Raw genomic sequence first — 26,348 nt, 5'->3', positions numbered from 1 at the left:
ACATTTGTATTCTTGTCTAATTGTTTTTTAGTTTGCACAGTGGAAAACACCATGGTAGCAATGCATATAATTATAAAGACACCACTGGCTGGATTCAGCAACTCCTTGACGACAACCGTACCAAGTTACATGAGAATAGCTTAAAGCACATAGATTTTATAAAGGTTTTAGTGTGGATGGTACCAGACGGACTCTCTATTTGGCCACTTGGATACCTATACTCTGCCAAAATGTGCCAAATGTGTTTTTTACCCTAAACAAAGAGATACCAATTCTAAATGCACCCATTTAGATTATTTTCCTCTTAATATGTATCTATTAGTGATTGTGATTAATGAATATAAAAAGGGTATAACAGCACTGTAAAATGGGATTGTCCAAGGGGTCAGTGCGGACCTCATGTAGAGGATTGAAGACTTTAAGATGATATATACTCCCCGAGACCAGAGAAATTGGTGTGTGTTCTGGAGGTGTTTCGGGAGTTTGCACAGCTCGTTCTTAACATGTCATCTGAGCAGTACTTGTTTTCTCAAGGGTGTCAGAGAAATGTTGTGTGATTGCTCAGAAATGTAAAAGTGGCATCGTTGATGCAGAGTAGCAGAAACACCTTCCTCGCTTTTCTGCCAGTGTGGACGTTTGTACCGCCACTCTTTTACCACCTCTTCCAAATAGTAACAACACTCCTCACACACTGCACTGTCTCTACTCTACACACACTACACACACCACAGAGCCTTACTTTTGAATACAACATAACCTTTAATAGTGCTTGCTTTTGAGTTACTCATATGTGACGTAAAAAAATTGTAGAGAAATTGAAACGCCACTGATTTCTACTGAGCCGTACTCTTTTCATGATATATAACCACATGATTTCTCCACACCAGTGTTTTCAGCATGCATATGACTGTTGCTTATTTTTCTTGTGTGATCTGGCAACTCTGTACATGACCTGCACATACAGTAGGTGGGGCCTGTGAGGACTTCAGGGCCTCTGGATTTAGTTTGTCATCAAGTATGAAATGTCCTGACCAAAAAGAAACTTCGGTCTTGTTCTTGTTCTTGCTACTTCAAGTAAAATAACACATTTCTCTGTTCTGGTGGAGTATGTATCAACCTTTACAAGAGTGAGGAAAGTCTCTTGGAGATACACTTTGAGTCAGACGTTTGGAAACATTTTCACATTGTTTGGGCCAATCCCAATGTTCACCCTACTCACTACCACTAGCCCTCACCCACTACCACTAGCCCTCACCCACTACCACGAGCCCTCACCCACTACCACTAGCCCTCACCCACTACCACTAGCCCTCACCCACTACCACTTCACCCTCAAAATGAAGCCACAAGGGGTAGGGCCCTTGTAATCTTCCCTAGGGATTGGGACACCACTTGCTACGTCACTGCGTGGTTTACATTCGGGTACATAAGTGACTGCGTAGTTACGTTTGCACATACAGTACGTCACACCATATCAGGAAGCCGAGAGCTAAAAGCTGTTTTAATTTCCGCTGTAGCGCTGTAAATATGCCACTTTATTAAGTATTAATATTTTTTCAGGTGTAAAAGTAACCGTTAAGATCCCCAACCTGGGCTCAGTTTATCCAAATAACGCCTGTTAAGAAATTTGATCCCATGTTTTCGGGGATGAGAAGAGCCTCCGGCTCGAGAGCAGCAGCAGCAGCTCACGGCCGGAGTACAGACATGATCGCCGGGTCAACCTACGCCGTCGTCCTGGGGAGAAAATGATCCAACGAACTGACCTGCAGCTCTGTGGCTGAAATAAATTATTTAGGAAGATAAATGTTGGTTTAATAGATGAAATCTAACAGTTGTAGCTGCCACATTAGTTTTTTTTTGTGAATATAAAGTGAAGCAATAAAAAATATAATATAATATATTATAAAGTGATAATAATAGAACTGAATATATAGTGAAATTTTCTCTGGCCCTCCAGAAGTGGCGAAGTTTTTTCAAATCTCGCCAGAATAAAGGCTGATTTATGGTTCCGCGTTAAATCGACGCAGAGCCTACGGCGTAGGGTACGGCGTAGCCTATTGGTGTAACGCGGAACCATAAATCAGCCTTTATTCTGGCGAGATCTGAAAAAACAACGCAACAACGAGCAAGCTAGTGATTATGTACATTCACTGAGTGAAATTTATGAAAGTAAAATATATATTTCTCGCTAGAAATGTAATCAAAATGCATTTTTATGCAGAAACTAACTCAAAATATTGATTTTATTCACTAAAAATGAGAAATGTCCGCCATGTTTTTTTGTTTGATTCAGTCTGCAAATGATGACGTAAAGCATTCTGGGAAATTTTCTCTAGCCCTCCGTCAGCGAGTCAGCATCTGAAATCCCTAGCTGTGAAAGGCTAGATTCATACCCCCTACCCCTCGTTATGCACACTACCCCTACATGCAAAGAGGAATTGGGACACCACTACCCTCACAGGAACGCGCAAAATTTAGGGGTAGGGCTGAAAAGTAGGGGTAGGGGGAGTATTGGGACTGGCCCTTGATCTATGGTACACAACTTCCCTGCAACTTCACTTTCCACAATGGTCGGCTCAATAAAATGTAAAGATTTTGGAAATACAGTAAGACAAGGTCTAGAAGAAGATTCACATTTTATTTTTTAGTTGGAAACAAAAGACAAAAAAAAAACAAAAGACAGGACTGCAATGAAGTAGAAGTTGCTCAAACATCAGCCCCACGGTCCAATCAAGCTTTTGATAACTGGGAAATAATATAATATAGATTGAATATTGCTTGTTAGTGAAATAAAACAGCTGTGTGTTAAATTCTACTCCAATAATGTAATAAAACATTTTAAATGGTATAAACAAAGGTTTAAATAAAGAAAGGACAACACTATTACATATTCTGCTTTTACACATTCTGCTTTACACAGCCTTTAAAGTGCTGTTGGGATGGGTTCTCAGACCAGCGGTAGGTAAAACATCTGTGCATCTGGAGCCCTTGCTCTTAGAGACCAGCTGGGCGTACCTGGGAGTTGGTATGGATGAGTGACAGACCTTTAGAAACACACAGAGTGCTGCCGCTGCAGAACATGGCCTTGAAAATTTTGATGTTGCACACCTGTTTTTGCAGTGTAATATGGTTTGGGATTTTAATGTGATACACCATCCAAAAGTATCAAATAAGGGAAAAGGAAAAAGCTGCAGCATGCAATTTAGAAAATTTACATGACAGAAAATAGATTTGTGGTTTAGTCCCCTTACTTTGTTCCGAGGGTTGGGTTTTTTTTATCTGACAGATCTCTTGGGTGTGGTTTTTGTCGCTGTTGCTGACATGCACCCAGAAAATGCATTAATTATTTCTCTTTTTTTCTTTTTTTTTGTAAGGACAACGACGGAGGAATGACTGCACAACTGCCGAGCACTATCACTTCATTTGTGCAAACCGGTTTAAGGCCAGGGGAAGAGTATACAGTCAACTTGTTGGCACTCAGAGACCAAGGTCGAAGCCAGCCGGTCACTGCTACTTTCACAACATGTAAGTGTGTAGAAGTGACGGCTGGGTGGAGACTTGAACCTTTCACCATGATTGCTCTGAGTAAAAGCAGGGTACTTATTTGGTAAACTATAATAGAGACAATCATTCAAAACCTTTTTGGTCATTTATCGTCTTCAGTAGAAGTAGACCATGCAGAGGCCACAGTCTATTAGTAATAGCTATTAGCTATTGGTTTAAATACACATTTATTCATTGATCATTATAAAAATGAGGTCATTTATTTGTCAAGGAAACATACATAGGTGCAATATATACGTTTTTATTTACCCATGGCCTCCTTATCTTGCATTTAACTGCAATACAACCCTGTTGGCAGAGACAAAGCATTTTATTCATGTTAAGTATGTAGCAGTGAAACAATGTTTTCTTTTTCTTTGTGATTATTTAGAGGAATCTGAAGGTTATTGGTTTTGCCCAACCAACTTGTCAAAGTCCAACATATTCACATGCAGAAAATTGTACCAGAGAAAGACAATGATTCGCCGTAACTTTGAACTTATTTAAATTGAAATATTTCCCTCAATAATTGTTGGCAATTGACTTTCCGTTCATGGGTTCAAGGCATTAAAGGGGACCTATTATGAAAAACATGTTTTTTCTCTTGCTTTAACATATATAAAGTGGTCTCCCCTCAACCTGCCAACTCACAGAAGGAGGAAAGCAACCAGATTCTGCAGTGTCTGTACAGCCGCCCGGATGAGCCGTCCAGTGTGATGTGGCTTCTACGAGCCGTTCAGATTCTGCTCCCGTCGTTACGTAATGAAAATGCGATTTACATAGGTTGGCCTCCGATGCGTGAAACTACGCCCAAAACTAACTCCGCTAGCCGGAGCTTCCGCCATTTTTTCGTAGCGGTGTATCGCGTCATTCAGGCAGCCAATCAGCACAGTGCCTCATTATCGTTATAGCCCCGCCCACTCAGAATCCCACATAGATAATGAGGTTAGAGAATGACAAAGACATGGTTTAGAGGCTGAATTTCTTATTTATGTAGCAAAAACAATCAAAAGCTTGTTTTTAAGACATTCAAGGCCTGTTTAAAATAGGTATTAGATGCCATAATAGGTCCCCTTTAACTTTTGGTTTCAACACAGACTGCACTGAAAGCACTGTAGACTCAGCAAACTAAAAAGTGAGTGTCACCTTATTGTATTTGGTCTGCCACATTTATGCCCCCAGTGTACACCTAGCTGAGGTACTGGCCTCACTCCTCAGCAGCTGACACTTCACAGACAGCTGTAATAGATCCAATTCAAATCTTGTCCATAACAATTCCGACTCTGACGTCTGCAGTCAAAACACCATCAATTTCCTGTCAAGTCTTTTGTTCATTTTGTCGGTTGTAATTAAGTATCGATTAATAATTCATGGCGTCCTCTCATTAATTTTTCATGGAAGCTCACTGCATGACACCTTATTGGATAAAGAGAGTGGAAAAGACAAATTTGAAGTCACTAAATTATTCATAACAAAGATTTATTCTTCCTTGGAGATGGGGGGAGAGTGCTGGGATGAGTGGGGAGGAAAACCAGTGGGAGAGCACAGCTGATGTGGGAGCTGGCAACTGTCTTCCTTGGGATGTTTTCTAGGACGAGGCCCCAGAGAGCTATTTCTAATATATCAAGGAGAAGATTGGACTTGTGACGTGCCGAACCTGAGTCTGGAACTTGTTTAGATCTTAAAGACTCAAGGAGAGCCTGGAAACATAACTGGAAACATAACTAAGAGGTCTGGTCCTCAATCACTCATGCTGTCATATGTCTTTGACAAGTCTGACCTGTAGTCAGCAGGGGCCAATCAATAATCTATACAAGCACGACATGGTTTTTCTCACTTTAAATACAACGTGGGCTGGACTATCTTTTGTTGTGTGCAGTGTTGATGATCATTTTCACATCTTTTTCATGGATAACTTGAGTAGTAATTATTCCCAATTAGACTAAATGCACTTTAATATTAATTTAATATTTAATGCATAAAATATTAGAACAGCTGCAAATTGTCTTGTTATCTGTCAAAGCAGTAACAGCAAAATCAAAGCTTTTGTGAAAATAAGAGACTCGTGCTATAAAGCAGTAATTCCCAAATCCTCTCCGTCTCATCGCATTGACTGAAATGTTCTCATATAAACATTGACACTAACAGTAAGAATGTGTAAGAGAAAATGATCAGTGAATCCCTCTTCTGACACGCATTTATGTTTCCTTTGTCAGCTATTCACTCATAGTAAGTGTTGTCGTCTTGGAATTAGTATTAAGAGATTTAGATCATAGCTTACTGTATGTTTTACACCCTTCCAAGATGAAGCTTATTGGCTCAGTGCATGTCAGGTCTGACAGGTTTAACATGAATGGCTGTCAGAGCAGCTTAAGATAACAAATCCACATCTGCAAAAGCTTGAAGCAGTCGCAGGTAACAGGTACGTGAATTTGGTATGTTAATGTTACTGCGGAGCGAGACCCAGAGAGGTGCAAACCAGAAGCTGACATCACATCTGCTCACAACGCTAGACTTCCTCCTACCTTGGTTTTGTTCATTTTAGTTATTCAGATTTCAAAATAATTTCACGTGAATAAACATGATGATAATTACATGTCCACCATCTCAGAAATATTTTGTTTTGCTGAAAACATGATTTTTTTAGCATTTCTTTTCAGCTTGTTGAGTTTTTAATAGACCCAGAGAAGACTGTCAATGAATATGTCTTATAGACTAGTAACTGATGACGGTAAGTAGAAGTTACATCCCTTTCTGTGAGAAACATCATTTGAAAAAAAGAAAAAAAAAAGAAATGTCAGATCATACTGTATGAAAACCTAGTCATCCAAATTGTTCCAGTACGTGAGAGGGATGACGTAAAGCCCAAACTTTGGTAGCGTCACATTGTCCATACGGATGATATGAGGACCCCTGCTTTCTCTTGGCTTTGCAGTGATTGATGGCCCCACTCAGCTGATTGTGCGGGATGTGTCAGACACGGTTGCATTCGTGGAGTGGATGCCACCGAAATCAAAGATCGATCAGATTGTGCTGCGTTATGGCCTCGTGGGAGGAGAGGGCCCACGGACAACATTTCGCCTCCAGCCCACACTTAGCCAGTACTCTTTACAGGTGTGTGACTGTAAAATTGATCATGTCCTTAGATCGCAGATTTTATTGTGTTGTCTCATAATGAAGGCTCACTTGACATATATTCTTTTTGTTGTTGTTTTTCAAAAGGTCCTGCGTCCGGGCTCACGGTATGAGGTGTCCGTGAGCGGCGTGAAGAAGGGAAATGAGAGCGGATCTATTTCCACCGAATTTACAACCGGTGAGGTCTGACAGCGAGCAGATGTGGTGATAGGGATGTGTGTTATTGTGTGCCTTCGTGTGAGAATAGAATAGTAATGGCACATGGCCTAACGCTTGGCATATTGTTTAGTTACATTGGGTGCAGCTGTGAACATCTGTTCAAGGTCATTTTTGCTTTGCTAATGTTTATGCAGAAAAAAAAAAGTACAAATGAAGTTAAATCTGGAGAATACAGCAAACAGATAAAAAAAACTAATAAATACAGGATTCTGGATTGGATTACCTTACATAAAAAAATATAACATAGTAAACTCAAGTTTACTTTGAATGTGTTTGTGTACGATACTTTTTAAAGTGCTGATTTTTTGCATTTCACAATTTCTGAGAACTGGTCTCTGTGTTCCCCAACATTGTCAGCTTTATCGTTCTTCTCAGAGATCGATGCTCCCAAGAACTTGCGGCTCTTGTCCAAGACCTCCACCACCCTTGAGATTGAATGGGATAACAGCGAGGCTGAGGTAAAGAAACACGGACCAAATTAAAACTATTTATTTAGATTTGCTTTCAGCATCTGTGAGTGATCGGTCACTCAATTAGTCATCAGTTTTGTCTCCAGTTTGCTTTTTTCCATTCATGTAAAAACCTGGATTCTGTTACAGTCAAATACAACTGACGTGTTGCAAAGTGCTGTACTCATATGCACTTTATGAAAACATGTAATCCACTTGTGGAGCACTGTGACTCTGGTGGTAAGTGCTGTTGCATCACAGCTGGAGGGTCCTGGTTTGAACCCTGACCGGGGGCCTTTCTGTGTGGAGCTTGCATAGCCTTCCTGTGCTCATCTGTACTGGGCTCTGTGCAGATAATGGACTGATGATCAAGATCTACAAGATTTTTGGGTATATCCATCACTGTGTTATTGACATCAGTAGACTTTTCTTTTAATATTCTAGTGATTCAGATTTTTCTGAAATAAATAATTTATTCCGCCAAACCATCAAACAAAAGTACTGGGAATGAATTCCACATAGATTATATACAAGTAAAACATACAGTAACTTGCCCTTTAGTGAGGCATAATAAACCAATAGCATACAGATTTGATAGTTACTTTCTTTGAGCTTTTTTTGGACCATTTGAGGAAAAAAAGAAAGGAAAGAAAAATATTGAGTTTTTAGTGGACGATCTTGGGTGCCTGTGTTATCACTGAGCTACTGCATGTTTGTCATGTCTTTTTTAGAAAATAACAGCTCATCTGCTTCTAATCCTCTGACTTTATGACTCTGGAAAAATCGCAATAAAGAAGCTTTTTTAATCTTTTTTTTCCTCAAAGCTCTATCATCACTCAGGTGCTCTGCCTCTTGTCAGGTTGGTGAATGCTAATAATACCTCAATGGGGGCAAATGGTCAATGAGTTTTTTTTGTCTGACTGAATAGGTAATAAATCATGTTTCACTGAGTAGTCACAATAATGTTTTCAGGGCTCTTTAAAATCCACAGCCAGTCTCTCTCGATGTCTGTTAGCGCTACAAATGTATTCGCAGTGTGATTCTGCATTGGAGAGTTTAGACTCAGAGTCGGATATAAAAATGTGTTAAGTCATAACACATTTTAACCAATAATATCCAGGCAACATTAGTTTCCGCTCAGTGCACGAGTGTCATATTTTACCCTAACCCCAATCACTCCCAAATCATCATAGTCTTTAATCAGCATGAGGATTTCTGGTAAATGTAGCAGTAGAATTAAATAACCCAAGATTGTGTCCAGGTGACATCCCGGCCACCTAAACCAGAATATGGAGAAGATATATAACATAGGTCTATATATAAAAAAAAAATGTCCATGGAAGCTCAGCATCACACCTGTGGTCAATGCAGAATCACCTGTACACCTCATATCCATCATTTTGGATTTTGGGATTAAACCTACTGTGGAACCATTATTCCCCTTTCTGTGGGGCAGGGAACACTGCTGCTTTTTACTGAAAGCCTGAATACTAACTAAATGTGTAATTTAGGTGCCTGAATAGAAACAGTATAGAATATAACAAATATGATCACTTCTGAACCAAAAGTATGACAACAGTGTGACCATATCAGTAACAATCCAACAGAGGAAAATACACATTTAAACTACAAGAGTTTAATTCCTCCACCAAGCCTTGTTTTTTTTTTTTTACAAAAGTGTATGTTGACAAAAGAAAAGATAAAAAAGGAAGAAATAAAACAGTACCTGAGAAAAATGAAATTGTTCCTTGTCCCGATCCCCTGCTGCGAGAAAGTTATTTGTCCACTCGACCCCAGCTGCTAACTGACTCGCTACATGTGGTGTCCATGATGCTGACTTGGAGTTTCCAAACATAATGCGTGACACTTGGGAGATCGTGTTTGTTTATGTGCAGCTCCAGTGTGTGATCAGCTTGGACTGAGAGTTGTTTGTATATTCCCTTCAAACTTTCCCTTCAGTTTTCTGATGCACATGTGTGAATGCCTGTGTTCAAATGTAGGTGGACAGCTACCAGGTGGTGTACAGCACTTTAGCTGGAGATCAGTATGATAAAGTGACTGTGCCACGCAATGAAGGTGCCACTACTAAGACTACCCTCACTGGTGAGTGATGAGGAGAGGTGTGATTTTCTTATATTACTTGTTTTGTTATCGATCTTTCTTGGATTATTATTCATGAACATCTACAGAGCTCCATGCCTTGTCTTTTTTAAATGTATATATTTATTTTCATTTTTTCCCCCCAGTTCATTATATATTATTACAGTGCATGTATGGTATTCTGAAGAAGGTGGGAAGTGTTTGTCTTTTACATGCCAGAATTATCCTCAGACTACTGATTGTATTGGTAGAAATGCTTGTTGCCCTGCGGCCATATTGAAGGACTGTCTGGAAGATGGGTCAGCCTGGATGTGTTTTCTTGAAAGGCCATAGTTCTGCAAAGGGCATGGCCTGCATGAGAAGACAAGCAAAAGGTCCTTGTGTTTTTCTGTGAAACTACTGCAATCAATGCTTTCTCCACTCTCATTCTTTCTCCATCACTCTAACTTTATCTCTGCCGGGCTTTGCTGTCTAATAATCTGTCATCCACCCCTTTGTTTTCATTGCTCATCTCTTCATCTTTATTCCTGCAAGTCATGAAAGTAAAACATGTGCAACTGCTTTGAAGTTGCCGAAAAAAGAAAATGAAATCTTAAGAAATCATGCTGATGTTCATGCAAGTCTACTTTCCATCACAGGTGCAGAGTTAAATGGACTATTTTGAAAAACTCCCTGTAGTTGAAAATGACTTCTCTGTGAGATGGAGAATGTGAAACGGTCTGGTACACTGATGTATCGTCCGTTAAAGTGCTGGCTCTCCCTCTCTGACTTTGTGCATCAGATCTGCTGCCGGGAACAGAGTATGGTATCGGCATTTCTGCCATGAAAGGTGCCAACCAGAGTACGCCAGCAACAATGAACGCTCGGACAGGTGAGTACTTTGTAGTGAGATGTCAATGGCAGAAAACTCAGCAGGAAACTCAGCATCACCACATGATAGCTGGTCAATTTATTATCTGTGCATTTTCTGTACTCGCTTCTCCCTGTTCAGGATCACGGGTAATGCCGTACTGTATCCCAGATGTCATGGAGCATGGGCATGAATCCTCAGTTCACACTGTGGGTCAGCGCTCCTGTTAAAATCCATCAAAAAGCGCTTTGGAAAATTAAGCCACTCAGATACTGGCAAGACATTTGCTGTTTTATGGGGTTTTGTGGCTGTTTTATGTTATCTGCTCGGGTCAAAGTTGCCATTACAACATTTTAAAGCTGCAATCATGAACGCCATTTAGCTAATGACTCTCTCTTTACTCCAGTACTTGATTAGCCTATTTGAATTTTTATTATGTTTTGAAATGTTTGCTGTGATGGAAAAAAAGGCTACATTTAACCTTAACGTGTTGAAATGTCACTCCGAGGAGGTATGACGCTTATGTTTCTCCTCACGCTGTTGCCGCTCACGTTTTTCTTGCAGTTGCAGTCATTTCAACAGCTGAACGTACCTTTTGGGTAATCTGTTCCTCCATTTACCTCAAACAGTTTGCTCTGCATATCCACTATGAGCTCTCTTCTTGAACTTTGAAAATGATTCACATCTTTTATATTTTCCTCAAACAGCTTTTAAGAATACTATTTACAGACTCCCCATGTACATCTTCACCGATGTTGCTAGAGGTCTGAGCTCCAGTCAGAGTGATTACTGAAAAAACTTTGTTTTATTTGAGAGTTGTTTCATTTCCAATTTGTGGTTTAAAAACCTTAAGAAGGAGCTTCAAATGCTGGATATCAAGGCAAAAGGGCTGAGCAGAAGATTAACTCAGAATTACACACTGATGATCCACAGAGCAAGTATCTTCATCTCCATGGATTTTTATTTCCTAAGGAAATAAAGCGTGTGTAGCATTCTGTGTTGTTTGTTTTTTTATTAGTAATGGGTTTTTCTTTGATGCGTGAAATGATATACAGCAGATATAGTGTATATTTTATTTATGAATATAATGATCACCACCAACTTTTCATTTCCATTACTACTAGGTAATGGGAGATGAAGCTGACATCATCAGCTAACCAATGCATTCAAAAATAAATTAATTCATGCATCATCAGACTCGTCTCTACAGCATTATCTGACAGCACTGGTTTGGAATCAGCTGTTTCCTCTTTTTTTAGGTGTATTTCTTTATACCAAACACATTTATTTAATGCACTAATGCCAGGCTACAGTAACAGCGCTCCTGTAAAACGGGGTGAATGAGAAAATTGTATGCCTGGGATTTGTGAGCAAACACGGGAGAATCCTCCTCTTAGAAAGCAAATATAATAAACTTATTTCTGTAGATCTGTTAAAACCATTCACTGAAAGATCTGAGCAGGCTTTTTTTGTCATAGATCTGCTTTGAACCTTCTCATTTTCAGAATGTAGGTTACAGCTTGGAAGTTGTTGTTTTTCATGCTGAACTTGACGTTCATAATATCAGGATGCAATTATAGAAAGGCGAGGAGAATGCTGCTTCAAACAAGCAGCCCATCTGCATCCTTTTTACAAGCAGAGATTTAGAGCTTGAATACCTATTTAGGTTGTTTTGTGCATATGCAAAAAGATGGACATGTACAGTATACGCTCACACATGTGACACCTGTGATGCCATGCTTAACCATCAAACTAAAGTAGGTGGAGTTATGCTGTAGGACAGGACTATTGTGACATAAATGTGCATGTAGACAAGAGAGGATGTAAAGGAGGATTAAGAAGAAGGTGCTGACAGCATTTAACAGCATCAGCGCATTTAATGAAATCTTTTCCTTTTCTCCGTGATATTGTAGGACTGGATGAACCACTGGATTTAACCGTGACAGCTTCGACAGACAACACCATCACCCTGGTGTGGGGCATAGTGCAAGGTCCAATCGACCACTACAGGGTCACCTACACATCTTCTTCTGGTGTCACTAATGAGGTAATAGATACAACAATCTGTAGCATGAGTACTGTGAATCGGTAATAAAGTGCTTTTTCTGGTCGCATTTGTCCAATCCTGCTTGTCTTAGGTGACAGTGCCCAAAGATATCACCACCACCACTCTGACAGACCTTGAGCCAGGAACCGAGTACACGATCACTGTGGCAGCACGAAGAGGGAGGCAGCAGAGCAACGCAGCGACCATCGACGCCTTCACAGGTACACTTATCGATCCGATTTTACACTCTGAAAGCAGTAATATGACTGCTTTAGTGCAGCATGAAGACCCTGAACAAACACATTAAGCATGCAGTTAAAATATTCAACTATAACATGGTAATTGAGTCACAGTGGGTGAGATCCGCTTTTTAATATGCATGAATTCATCAGTGTAATTTTTTTTTATTGCACATAACGTTTTGTAAGCAGTAGCAATTTAAGCCATTCAATCATAAGTTTGTCTGAAGAAATTAAGTTGTGAAGGATAAAACGGTTACTTCAGAAAGCAAGGGGCAGTTCTAAAGACAGCAGAAAATAATGAAGTTGAATGGCGAATTTAAAAATTAAAGTCTGGCAGCAGGTAGGGGGATTCAAGCTAAAAGAAAATGGAGGACCTTAAAGGACTTTGATGAAGCAATTAGCAGAGGTAAATTATTCAAAACGACTATTGAGCTTGTAACAAGCTTTCCTTAATTGCGCCTCTGTTTTGCATCTAAATGCGTTTGTGTTTGTTTCCTTGAATTCTGTTCAACACCACGTCCCTTCAATGGTGCTGTCATTCTGGACGCTTTCTGCTTGCATCTTCTGTCTCGGCCTGATGCTATTTCCCTCTTCTCAGTCACAATTTAGCTGTTTTTCTTCACAATTGTGTCTATTCTTCCAACCATAGGTCACATCACCTGTCAGTGTTTGCAGACTTTTAGACTGTTTGTTTGGGTTTTTTTCACAAGCGCTTGATGTGATTTTTCATTGCACGAAGGATGGCTTGTCAGTGATGTAAACATGCCTACCTGCTGACAAGATTGTCATTTTCATCTTCACTGCTGTCATTATCCTCATCTCTTTTCTTCTCCAATGTGTCCATGGTGACAGTCATCACTGTCACAGCATCATCATTGTCACCTCGTGTTGTTAACTCTGGCTCTCTGGCTCTTGGTAATTTGACCCAAACCATCTGCAGAGAGATGCCACACTGCTCTGTTCCCAACACACACACCTGTTTGTCATCACTTGCCATTCTTTCAGAATAAATACTCCATGGTTTTGTAGCCTTGTTTGCCAAATCATGATGATTGCATCTCCTTTGTCATTCCTGTACTGTCTTCAGCTGCTTTGTCATGCATTTTAGGTTTTGGATTTCCTAATTTTGCTTTGGTTTAATGATTATTTTCTATCCACCTACTGTACATCCTGTCTGTGAGTCTGCTTTTGGGTTCTCCCCGACTACACTCAATGACAGTTATAGTCTTGGATGCAGTCCTCCATAATGCAATTCCATTAGGGCCTTCTTGCCAGGCAAAGCCTGTTTAAACTCTGGGCTGCATGTTTATAATGCAGTTTTCCAAAGCTCCTCCAAGGCAAGAAGATTGGACACGTTTTTTTTTCCTTACAGTCCCTCTCAGAGAGCACGCTGCATGACAAAATTTCCTCTTAAAAGAAACATCTTCTGTTTGTTACTGCAATGAAAATACTCATTAGGATCTACAGAGTGTGACTCATGCTATGAAATAGCACACATTGCCTCTGTGGCAGGATTGTTGCTCCATCCCACTGGCTTCTAAATCATTAACTCTGCAAATAGCTTTCTGTCATCTTGATCAAAGGCCAAACCTTCATTATAACCACCAGCATGGTCATCACATTGGGGTGAATCTTATTCCTTCTGCAATACTCATTCCATAATTAAAGCAAAGCCACTGACTTTTCTCTTATAGAGCCGTGTTTGGATTAGTGGGTCCTCTTTGTGTCCTTTTTTCAACCATTGCTGTGCATAATGACATTTAACCACACCACCATCAGGAGGTGTGTGGGATTTCTGCTGGTTCTCAGCAGTTATGCATGTCAGTGGCTTGTGAAGGAAATTAAAAGTTTGCAGTTTGCCAAGAAGACTATAGATGGTAGCCAGAGTAAACAATACTGCAGGTTTCATGTGATGAATGATTAGAGACTTTAACAGTATGCCTTTTATTTGTATAAATTATGAAAGGACGTCAGTGTTGCCCCACTTTCCCTTCAATTTAAATATGTTGCTCTGTCAGCTTCTTCACTGGTTCATATTCAGTCATCTCCTCCCATCCGGGTCATACATCTTGACAACAGCATCTGCTACTCTCATTCATTTTCCATTTTCTTCTTACAAACAGTCCCATCACATCTTCATTTCACTGGTGAATAATCTCATCGGTTATTCCCTTTCAGGACCAATTAAATCACATGATTGTCGTTCAGTCTGACCCTCACCTTCCCCATCGTGATTGTATCCAGGGCTCATTTTCTCAACTTCATTATAAACGATCTATTGCATCATTCCGGACTGATTCCATCCATCATCCAATGCCTTTTCTGTCATCTCCATAATGGTGACAACTGTTCTGTCATCACTGCTGATCGTTCGGAGCAGATTTGTTCATCTGTCCTTGAGGCTCTTTGGTGACCTGTAAACCCCTCCCCCGTTCCTCCAGGAATCAGGCCCGTTACCCACCTGTTCTTATCAGAGGTGACTTCCGACTCGGTGTCGGTGGCTTGGAGCACCCCGGCGCCGCCCGCTGACCTCTTCATTCTGAGCTACAGCTCTGCCGATGGGACTGACACCTCTAAGGTGACACTTGACGGCTCAAAGACGAGGTCACTCATCCAGGGCCTGCTGCCGTCCACTCACTACACCGTCAGTCTAATCACGATACAGGGGGACGTTACCTCCGAACCCATTACAGCTTCCCTCACTACAGGTGAGCTGCTTGAATGCACAGGGAAGTGGTTTGAAATAGATTCAAATACAGAAACAGAAATCTGATCCAATGTTTGTTTCTTATTGAAATTCCTGATAGTAACATCAAGGGTACAGTTTTTGGAAAACCTCTGACAGTAGATGTTTCAATAAAGAAAATGAAGTAGGAGTAAGATTTGTTCCTCTTTTTTTTTTCTTCAGCTCTCTCCCAGATTCAAGGTGTAAAAATGAAAGAGTTAAAAGCAAATACAGCAAATTGGAAAATCATTGTTTAAAAATAAAGATGATCTGAATGTCTGCCAACAACACTGATTATGTGCCAGTTTTAAATATAATGCCTCAGCTGCTTGGAGCTTCATCTCCTGCGCTCTCTTTGCATTCGCCCACACACGAAGCAGAAGGTGACATTAGATGAGGTTTTGAGACAGATGTACAATATCTCTGGCTGCTGTCTTTAAACTGTCGTAATTTTGGTGTTCTGCTTTGATCTCTTTCACTCAAATCTGCGTGTTGATGAGAGACTGTACTTTGGCTTTCTTTCTATAGTTTCTTTTTAGCATTACATGATTCATTTTGTACACATGAAACATTCTGCTTTCCTCTATGGTTCAGCTTTAGTTGTTACAGGTCATTTGTTTTTAACAAGCTTTGATAGTGACTGTGCCACAATGGTCATTTCAAAGAGTGCTTGGTAATAAGCTTATGGAGTGGAAATATTACTGCATCCTGCCTGAGGACATGGCAAATGGCATTATATCTCTGGTAAAACCTATTTTTTCCCCTCCATTCCAGTCCTCAGGAACTTTGATTAGAAAACGCATCTTTCTACCATTGTTCTCCAGTACCCCACAACTAAAGCAATCAGGATTTGAGAACATGCATGAAAGGAAAGTCTGATTTTTAAAATAAAGCAACTATGTTTCATACAACAATAAATTTAAAATACTTCAAACTCAACAGAAGATTGTTCTTCAAGAGAATAGATGTTATTCTTCGTTTTCTTATAAATGGAATTAAATGAACAGAGCATTAGATTTACAATACAATAAAAGAAGGACATCGTCTTTTAATCTCCTTCTTTTATATTTTTTATTCCTTTCTAACAGTTCATTGTTTCTTTTTCACACAAAAATGTGCACATTTGCAGACTCCCATCATGTTCTCCCCCCAACATCAAAACATAGCTAGACACTCTTTTGAGCTGTATGGTTTACTGTCACCTACATTATATCCACGGGCATAGTGTGGCATGTTATTAAGAACTGCAAAAAGGTGTTTAACCATACCAAAAAGGTCCAATGTAGTCAAATAAGAAACATAAGCGACACCCATCCTCCGCATTCCTGAATCAGTGAATCTTTAACCTCATGATTTTCTGAGGGAAGAGAATGTGGATGTGCCAGGATAAGTTATACCTGACTTGACATAGCTGTTCCTTTTCATCATTGCTTGGAGTTCGTGCAACGGACTAAACCAGGCTGAACTCAGTAGGATGTGTCGAGCCTCATCCAGGATGTTTCTCAGACATCCTGGATCTCTTTATTCTAGATTTGTGCAACAACCCTTTGAAGACTTTTTAGCCCACCTAAGAAGGCAAACAGAAACTGCTGCAGTTTGCTTAACACCTGTACCATGCGGCAGCGCTGTTAGGATCATGTTCTCTGATTTTTCCAATACGTTTAACACAATTCAGTCTTCTCTTTTAAAAAACATGTAACTGAACTCCGCCTCCACAGTTGTCTGGGTTATTGATTACCACAGTTTGAATGATGGAAGGGTCAATAAGACAGGAGCATCTCAGGGGACTGTACTCTCACCTTGTCTTGTCAATATAAACCTCAAACTCTGTAGTGCACTGGAAATCCAACGCAGAGCCGCTTTGAGGGATGGAACAGCAACAATCACCTCATCTTGAATGTGGACAAGACAAAGGAGACTATGGAAGATTTTAGAAGGATCTGGAATAAGCCAAACACTTTTTCCATCTGGGGAAAAGAGTTGGTGGACCACAGATACCTGGGTGTCCACCTGGATAGCAGTTTGGCCTGGAAATGCAACACATTTTTGCCCTCTTGTTTACAAGAGGGCACAGAGCAGTCTGAACTGTGTCCTTCAGTACTTCTAGAGAGGATGCATATCTTGTATAAATCTGTGGTGGTTGGAGAAGAAACGCATTAGCTTAAACCTCTCTTCACGCCTCTTTATTTTGTCCATTTCAAATTATTTCCCTTTTGAATAAATAATACAAGGCATGAATTTAAAGTAATTTTCCAATTTTTAGTTTTCAATCACTATATATTTCTCTGAAGGCCAGGGAATTGTCTGGAGTTTAATTGCTTACATTATTTTCACTGCAGCCATTTCCATGGTGACTCAAAGGTCTCGGGAGACACCGACACATTGTTAGAACTGGGATTCTCTTTTGTATAAACTCTACCTCAATACTAATGTAGTTCATTGTGTTAGTTTAGTCGGAAAATTGTTTTTTATATGAATTGGCATTTAAAATACATGTGCTTACACAGGCTCAAAAACTGTTCTGTGTGTGAGGGCATCATGAAGAGGTGATTAAACGTAGATGGAAGAAGGATGAGAGATACAGCGGTCCTCAAGGGCACCATTTGCGTAAAATCCTGTAGCTGCTTTGTAATCAAACACCTGATGTGACTGTCAGAACACACTATCAACCATGAAGTAAGACTGAACCTTGTTCCGGCTCCTGCGGACAGATTTAAACACTTGTTAATGTGTCTTTACCCATCACTGTTTCCTAGGCATGGATCCACCCAAAGAAATGACAGTAACAGATGTGAACGAGGACACAGTGACTATCTCTTGGATCAAACCACTGGCTCCATTTGAATATTATAAGCTGTCTTACCAGTCAGCCAGAGGTAGGCAGCTTTGCACAGAAGTACAAACTGTAATCTGCTTTATAACCACATTTATATTGCATGACGGGTAACTGTTATTTCTTGTTACACTTAAATGACCATAGCATTTGCTTTCTGATTTTGTAGTATACCACACTGTTGCAAGTCATGTTATACCTAATTAATCATAACATTTCATCAGTCAACTTTAATTAAATTTTAGATTAAAATGTCATACTTATCAGGGAACTGCTACTTGAAGCAAAATACAAAGCAGTCGACTGCTTGGTTTACCGTGACAAGTATGAAATGGAGGCTCAAGGTGTCGTCTGATAATATAATGTCTCCGGTCTGCAGGTCGAGTGGACAGTGTGGTGATTGACAGCGATGTGACAAACTACACGTTGTCCAGTCTGTTTCCTGCCACAGAATACGAGATCAGCCTCAACGCTGTCAGAGGGAGTCAGGAGAGCAGAGTTGTCAGCACTTCTGTCTTTACAGGTAAGAGTTAACTAGATATGTAGTTTTTTTTACTGTGAATTCAGTTGTATAAATTAAAAGATACAGTGTATATCAAACATGGAGCTCCACACTCGCCTCTTCTCAGTGGGCAGTTGCCCTTTTCAAACTTGGGTCCCAGTAATTTTGCTGTTGCTAGGATTGCAAACGTCTGGACAGGGTTCTCTAATGTGTGCTCCTACCTAAGTGACAGTCCTGGGTAGGGCTGGGCGATATGGCCTTTTATTAATATCTCGATATTTTTAGGCCATGTCGCAATACACGATATATATCTTGATATTTTGCCTTAGCCTTGAATTAACACTTTGATGCATACAATCACACCAGTATGTTGATTCTATACGTCTACATTAAAACATTCTTGTTCATACTGTATTAATATATGCAAATTTTAAACTTTCATGCAAAAAGGGGGAAATCACAACTAAGTCAAATTTACCAAAACTGTATTTATTAAACAGTTTCTAAGCAGTGAGCAGACGCGTGTGTGCACTGAGCGGCATAGTTGGAGCTGCATCAGCGCGCAGCGTGACTCGTCCTCCTCCATACGTTAACATTAACACCTGCTGCCGCTACCTTTCTGCTGGACGTGAGCGTATGACGATGCACGCACGTGACTAACGTATCTAACTGGGTGCGCTTGTTTTATCTCTCTGAGAAAGAGAGACGAGACGAGAAAGAGTGAGAAAAAAGCCTGTAATTTAATGCCCGCGGCTAAAAGAAAATGCGTGATAATGTATACTCAAATATTCACGATATAGTCATTTTGTACATCGCAGAGTAGAAGCCGCGATACATCGAGTATACTCGATATATCGCCCAGCCCTAGTCCTGGGCATTGTCATCCTCTACCAACCCAGGGAGGGCCCACACTGAGCTCAGGTCTCCTTCTTAACCTGAGGAGTGAGCAGGCCGCTTCTTTTCACCAGACAGGGTGGGGATTCTCCAGCCAGACGTAGCGCGTGGAAGGATCACGTTATTCCGGCCAGATCCTCCCCACCCCATCTGGCACCCCGGCTGGCCAGAGGGGGCATGTATAGCCCAGGACTGTTGCATGTTTTTGTGAGGGTAGCTCACATTAGCTACCAAGGGAACACGGGGAGAACATGCAAACTACAATTTTCCACCACTATCAGAAGTATTGTTCATCTTGACTTTGGGACTTCTAACCCATACTTACAGATGTTCCTGTGCACCATTCAAGCTACATGATGTGGCGTTCCATATAAGCCTTAGCTGCCTGCATCTTACACCCTGCTGTTATATACTGGACTGTCTCTGGGGTATCTTTGTGCAATCTGGGGTCTTGTTTGGTGTGGTAGACACTGGCCTCCATCGGTCTTGTGGTTAAAGCATGATCTTGTGCTGCAATGATTAATGCCTCAGTGTTGTCCACCCACTGGTAGGACTCCTCCGTGTGAGCCACTTCTTCAGTCTGTCGGTAATACATACCATGCATTGGCTTCTCTTTCCATGATGGTCCCTCCTCCATCCCTTTTTCCTTCGGATTTCTGCTTCCTAAGACATTCATAGCAGTTCATGATTGGGGGCAGCTTCTTGATGTATTTCTGGATCTTTGTTGTTTCATCCTGCATGGTGGCTTTGACGCTCATCCCTAACTTCCCTCCTTTTCCGCTTCATGTAGAGGCGTATGGTGCTAAACTTTAGGCGATATGGTCTGTGTATTGTGAGGAGTTGTCCTGTTATGACTTCCATCTATTCCTGCATCTAGGCTACTATACCAGCGAGTTATCTGATTACTGGCAGGGCACGTGTGTTGATGGCCCAGTGTTTGTTCTTCAACCGGCTCCTCTGCCTCACTCTTTTCAGATACTTGGCTTGCCATGGCCAACTTCCTCATAGCCTTATGTTGCCATGTGCTAGCGAGATCTGGGCATTTGTAGCTGTCCTGAACATCTGCTATGTTGCCCTCTGTTAGTTCACCCAGTGAGCTATTGTTGTGGTTTTGGTGTTTAGTTCCCGTTTTATTTTGAAACCTGTGTCTTTGTGTTTCAGTTACGTATTGACTTCCCTTGTTCCCATCTGCCCTGATTGTGTGGACGTGTGTCTTGTCAAGGCTTCTGTGTATATCTTGTGTTGTCTTTCCCTTGCTCCCTGCTGGTCCATACCGTTTCCTTCCTCCATGTGTCAGGTCAGGTTATTTTGAATTTTGTCATGTTCTGGTTTTTGCATCCTGTTAAGCAGCGCTTTTCTTTTGTTTAAGTTGTAATAAATCACATTTTTTGGTACTCCGGCCTCCTGGTCTCCTGCATCTGGGTCCTATCCATCACACCTGTGACAGTTATTGATGATCATTTTGCCCGTCTTGGGTATCATTCAAGTACATTTATCCCCCTCCAATGGTATTCCATTATACGTTGTACAGCTCCAAACACTCCAGTGTCAACGTATGTGGCATTGAGTCATAGGTTGATTTGCTTCATATAGCAGTATTTTGTCCTGTCAACCAGTAGCCACCATGAGACTTGACGGGAGCTTCTATGTTGTGCAGAGGCAGGTTATTGGCCAGTAGTAGGATGTGATTGCCCCTTTCTGGATATGCTTCATGAGGCGGGCAGTGCAGCCTCGGGTCAGCGTGGGCCCCATATACTATCAGCTAGTTCATTTGTGCTGCTAGACACTCATGAAGTGAGGTTAGATCCTTCAGGCAGTAGGTGTGTGTCAGTAGAACAGGTTGTATTACACGATGAAGATAAAGTGTAGTATTCCCTCTTTAAGACTTTATATCATGTGATAAATGTGTGTTTACTGTGAAGTAATTTTCTGATAACCAGCTTGGTGTTGAAGAGAAAACTTTCATCTGCATTCGATTAAAAAGTTTCTCCTCCCTGTGTGACCAGTTGTACACCCTCCAAAAACACCTTCACACTAGGTACTAAATGTGGTGAACATGGCAACATGTTCATATTTACGGTTGCTTGGCCAAAAAAATGGCACACAAAATTAGAGGGTACAGCTGACATTGCAGGAGTTTCAGTCTTTCCTGCGGCGGCAGATGAAACTGTCCACACCATGACTGTAATTGGTAACCTCCTCTCAGCTCCAGCTCACTCCGTGCTATCACTCTCTCTGCTTTTCTCCCTTACTTATCCCTTTATCCGTTTGACCCATTTTGATCTTGGTATGCCTCCGTCTCTTGTTTAAGTTAACATTTTCTCCTCTTTTCCTCTATCATTCTGTCTCTTATTTGTTCCACACTTATTATTTTCTTATTCATCCTTTTTCGGTTTCTCTTTTCCCTCTTCTTTCCTTACCCTTTTTATATGTGAACATTTTCTACATATTTTTATGCTTTCAATGCAGCACTGAATGATAAATTAGGGGGAAAAAAATGAAAAATACAACCATCGAGCCAATTTCTTTGCTCCCTCATGCGCATACAGACAGATGCACACACATGTGGAGACGACATTCCCCTCCGCAAAGGAATTCCAGTATCCAGTAAAGATTAACACACTCTTTCACTGCTGTATGCATGCATAATCTGGTGTGTGTTTTTGAGGGAGGAAGAAAGGCAAAGAGACGAGGAAAACAAAAGATGTGTTTGCATGCCAATGAGACCTGATTCACCCAGGGCCGGGTGGTTCAAGAATCAAGTATGAAAAAAGAAACTAAAACAGACTTGTTCTTGTTCGTTCACACTCTTTTTCATTTCTGCTTCCTCCTGTACTCCCAGTCCTCTATTATCTGCTCCCTCTTCCAACTACCCCAGTGTACTTACAATGAGCAGAACTGTTGGAGCTGTAATAGCCTGAAAAGAGCATAACTCCAGTGTCAAGCTTGTTAGCAATGGTAAATAACATTTTCTTCACACAGCACAATGCCCAAACGGGGACGCTTTAATTCAGCGTTTGTTCTGAATTCCCTGCTGTGCAGAGTAGACTTCACGGCGAGTTGCTTCATGCAGAGACTGGTGGACTGTTTGCGCATGCGCAGTGTGTTGAATGAAACTATTTTAATTAGTTGATTAATCTTCCACCGAGCGTTTCTTCATCATCTTTATTCTTTGTTCAACAGTGTGCGTCGGTGATGATACATCACAAACCACATTTTACAAAAGGAGAATAAATTCATCTAAACGAGAGAAGTTGCTGCGTCTTCTCTGACAGGAGGATTAGGCCAGTATACACACAGCCAGCGTATCATCACCGAAGCTGTTCCGTTACAAGTGGTCCTTCGAGCCGGATCTGTGTGTATAACTGCGCCATGGCAACTTCCAGAAACCATGCAGATGAAGAACCTACAGTTGGGTCCCGCCCAAGTCGGTCACACCAACTCCCCAGGCACCTACATGACTTTGTCGTTGATAACCCGGGCTATCCACATAGACGGGATACAACACACCAAATAATAGAAGCGCACCGGGAAGGACCTCCAGACCATACTGTCCTCCCTGGGTCAGAAGATTTGAGACTGGAAGGGATGGAAGCCCGCATGAAAGACATGATTAGGCAGATGAAGCAGCTACAGTCTTCCATGGACAGTGTTAAAGGTAAAGCTCACCCTCAGCAGCCTCTATCCAACTTATCATATCCTCTCCGGAGCTCGAGCCTTCCTTATATTCATCACAGCGAAGTGATAGGACCCAGAGCACCCCCCTTTATGGATAATCAGATGAGTTGGAGATCCGCTGATGGAGAATATTGTCGGCTCTTCGACAACAGTGAGCCTCACCCACCTACAACACAGCCCATACAGCAGGGAGAACTCAGCTCAACAACTCAGGCCCCCAGAGCTCCACAGCCATCCGTCCAGGTAGCAGCGCAACCGCTAGATCTCAGTGAGTCTGCTCATCATTCAGCTACCCTAACTGGACCTGTGCCAGTGTCTCCACAGCTGCCTGCAGTTCAGTCTGCTCACCACACCCCAGTTGTCCAGCGACCATATTCACCTGTCCAACATGTAGGTCAAGATATCCAGCTAGGGCACCAACCAGCTCAACTGGCACCACCAACAGCATTTCTGCTACATCAGCCTGCACCTGCGCCTGCCTTGTATACACCTCAGCAAGCCCAGCTTCCACCTCCACCATCTCCAGGCACGTCACAGCCCTTCCCCACAGCGGCACAACATCAGAGTTATCCTCAATATGTCCAGCATCAGACTAATCCTCAACCTGGACTATCGCTAGGATTTCAACCTGCTTCATCAAACCAACAAGGGATAAGACCAAACTCTCGTTCTGTTCCTCCTTATCAGTCACCTACTTATCCAGGAGCAGCCTATTCACATCCACAGACTGTATATCCCTCTGTATCTCAACCACAGCCATACCAGTCTGGTTTTCAGTCAGCTGCACAACACCCACAGCTTACACCCATGGTTGCCCCACCTACAGCACCAGGATATATCTCTTCTTATAACAATCCTGCAACACTCACCATGACAGAAATGGCTATTGCTGCGTCGTATGGCATTCCGAAGCCCAAGCTGCCTCTCTTCAGTTCTGGACGGGAGAGTGATTTCATCATGTTGAAAAGGGGACTAGATAGTTTACTTGGTCCACACAGACACTTAACTGAGGACTATAAATACCAAGTATTACTTGATCATCTCAAACTGCCTAGCGCCTATCAAATGGCAAAGAGATACATACATGACCCCACACCATATACTACTGCAATGGATGCTCTGCAGCAACGATATGGGCAGCCAAGACAGCTGGTTCAGGGAGAATTAAAGACTATATTGAACTCTCCTCCCGTGAAACCTGGTGACACAAAGGCTTTCGAAGATTTCTCCTCAGCTGTAAACACACTGGTGGGGATGCTAAGTCGCATGGACGGTCCCGCTCAGTCTGAGCTGCGGTGCGGCTCCCACGTAGACACCCTCCTCGGTAAACTGCCAGGTAACTACAGGGATAGTTTTGCTGAATTCTGTATTAAAAGGAGGATCATCTGCAGTGGGAGCGACCAGACATACACCTTACCTGACCTCGCTGAATGGCTGGATATGAAAGTTCAGGTGTTCCAGGTGTCTCGACGTGCAGCGGAATCCAACCCAGCTGAATCCAGTCGTATTGCACAGAGAGAGAATAAAGCAGGTAGATCACAGTGGGTCAAACCAGCCTCTGTTTACTTCAGCAGCGACTCTACAACGGTCAAGCATCAGCAGACCTCTCTGCAGCAACAACGGACCAACCTCCAGCCAGGCGCAAAGAAAGATCAGCCCACGGTTAAAGGGAGGGAGCGCTTTAAGCCCTATTGTCCATATTGCAGGACTACCCAGGATCATTACCTCAACGGCTGCCCTGAGTTTGAAAGAATGACAACTGAGGAGAAAGCCGCCTGGATTAAAGACAAAGGAAAATGTTGGAGATGTGGGCGTGGCCACTCACCCGAGAGCTGCACCCTAAAGAAACTCTGCTCCATGTGTAACAAACAACACCTGCCGATACTCCATGAAGTTGTGGCCCAAGACCCGCAGCTAAACATCCTCACGGTCAGTACCCCGACTAATGCAGTGTATCTTGACCATGCTAGCCATTCAGGGCGCGTCATGTTAAAGGTGGTACCAGTGCTGCTCCGCTATGGCAAGAGAACGTTAAATACATATGCAGTTCTAGATGACGGATCTGAGCGCACTGTGATTTTGACTGCTGCGGTCAAACACTTGGGGTTATGCGGAGAAGTAGAGTCACTCAAACTAAAGACCATTAGACAGGATGTGCTGAAGCTCGAGGGAATGGCAGTGTCATTTGAGGTGTCTGCTAATACACAGCCACGCACCTATCACTCCATCAGCCAAGCTTTCACTGCGACTGAACTCCAACTGGCTACGCAGTCATGTCCAGGAGACAAGCTGGCGAGGAAATACAACCACCTGAAAGGAGTCCCCCTACACACATTCACTAAGGTGCAGCCAACGCTACTGATTGGATCTGACCACCCTCATTTAATAACTCCGATCCATCCAGTACGTGCAGGACCTATAGGAGCACCAGTAGCAGCCTGCACCCGACTCGGCTGGGCAGTGCAGGGACCCACCAACTTTCTTCAACATCCAGCAGGTGAGAGTTCCTTCCTTCACCTGTCAGTTGATGCACCTTGTTCTGATCTACACAGAGATGTTCAGCGGTTGTGGCAGCTCGACGTTTTGCCATATAAAAGCGAAAGGGAGGTGACACGATCCAAACAAGACCAAGCAGCCCTCAACATGCTTGATGAGAAGAGCACCACTGTAATAGTGGACGGTATCTTAAGATACGCAACGCCCCTCATTCGGAAGACGAAAGGTGCTCTGCCTTACGCATCACCTGCCACTGTGATGCCCCTCCTCCGCTCTACAGAGCGCCGTCTGTCCACCAATCCTGAGCTTACTAAAGTTTACAACCAGGAAATACACAAGCTGGTGGATGCGGGGTATGCTGAGCGAATTACCAGTGAGGAGGCCAGTCGTTCTGCTGAATCCTGGTACATCCCACATCATCTAGTACATCACAACGGAAAGGCAAGAGTGGTGTTCAATTGCTCCTTTCGTTTCCAGCAGAGTGCCCTGAATGATGACCTGTTACCAGGGCCTTCTCTCGGACCGTCGCTACTGGGTGTTCTTCTCCGGTTTCGAGAGCATGTGGTCGCTATGAGCGGAGATATAAAGGCTATGTTCCACCAGATCAGACTCCTCCCTGAGGACCGCCCACTTCT

The 26,348-nt window shown here is 42.1% G+C and overlaps 1 protein-coding gene across 4 annotated transcripts in view; it reads left to right on the top strand.

The window, feature by feature from the left end:
• tnr (tenascin R (restrictin, janusin)) overlaps nt 1–26,348 on the top strand; it is a 191,503-nt gene that overhangs the window by 132,700 nt on the left and 32,455 nt on the right. For 2 of the 4 annotated variants that reach the window (XM_061732269.1, XM_061732268.1), the window contains 11 exons: nt 3,375–3,525; nt 6,479–6,657; nt 6,766–6,856; nt 7,255–7,355; nt 9,347–9,449; nt 10,228–10,317; nt 12,210–12,343; nt 12,435–12,564; nt 15,027–15,293; nt 18,067–18,186; nt 18,523–18,666. In XM_061732269.1, coding sequence (XP_061588253.1) covers nt 3,375–3,525; nt 6,479–6,657; nt 6,766–6,856; nt 7,255–7,355; nt 9,347–9,449; nt 10,228–10,317; nt 12,210–12,343; nt 12,435–12,564; nt 15,027–15,293; nt 18,067–18,186; nt 18,523–18,666 — 1,510 coding nt within the window. The remainder of the gene's footprint in view (nt 1–3,374; nt 3,526–6,478; nt 6,658–6,765; nt 6,857–7,254; nt 7,356–9,346; nt 9,450–10,227; nt 10,318–12,209; nt 12,344–12,434; nt 12,565–15,026; nt 15,294–18,066; nt 18,187–18,522; nt 18,667–26,348) is intronic. The other 2 variants (XM_061732270.1, XM_061732271.1) reach the window with 2 other exon arrangements.

Source organism: Cololabis saira, chromosome 10 (genome assembly GCF_033807715.1).
Source record: "Cololabis saira isolate AMF1-May2022 chromosome 10, fColSai1.1, whole genome shotgun sequence".
Lineage (NCBI taxonomy): Eukaryota > Metazoa > Chordata > Actinopteri > Beloniformes > Belonidae > Cololabis > Cololabis saira.
Note: the sequence above shows the minus strand (reverse complement) of the source record. Positions and strands in the feature narration are given on the sequence as shown.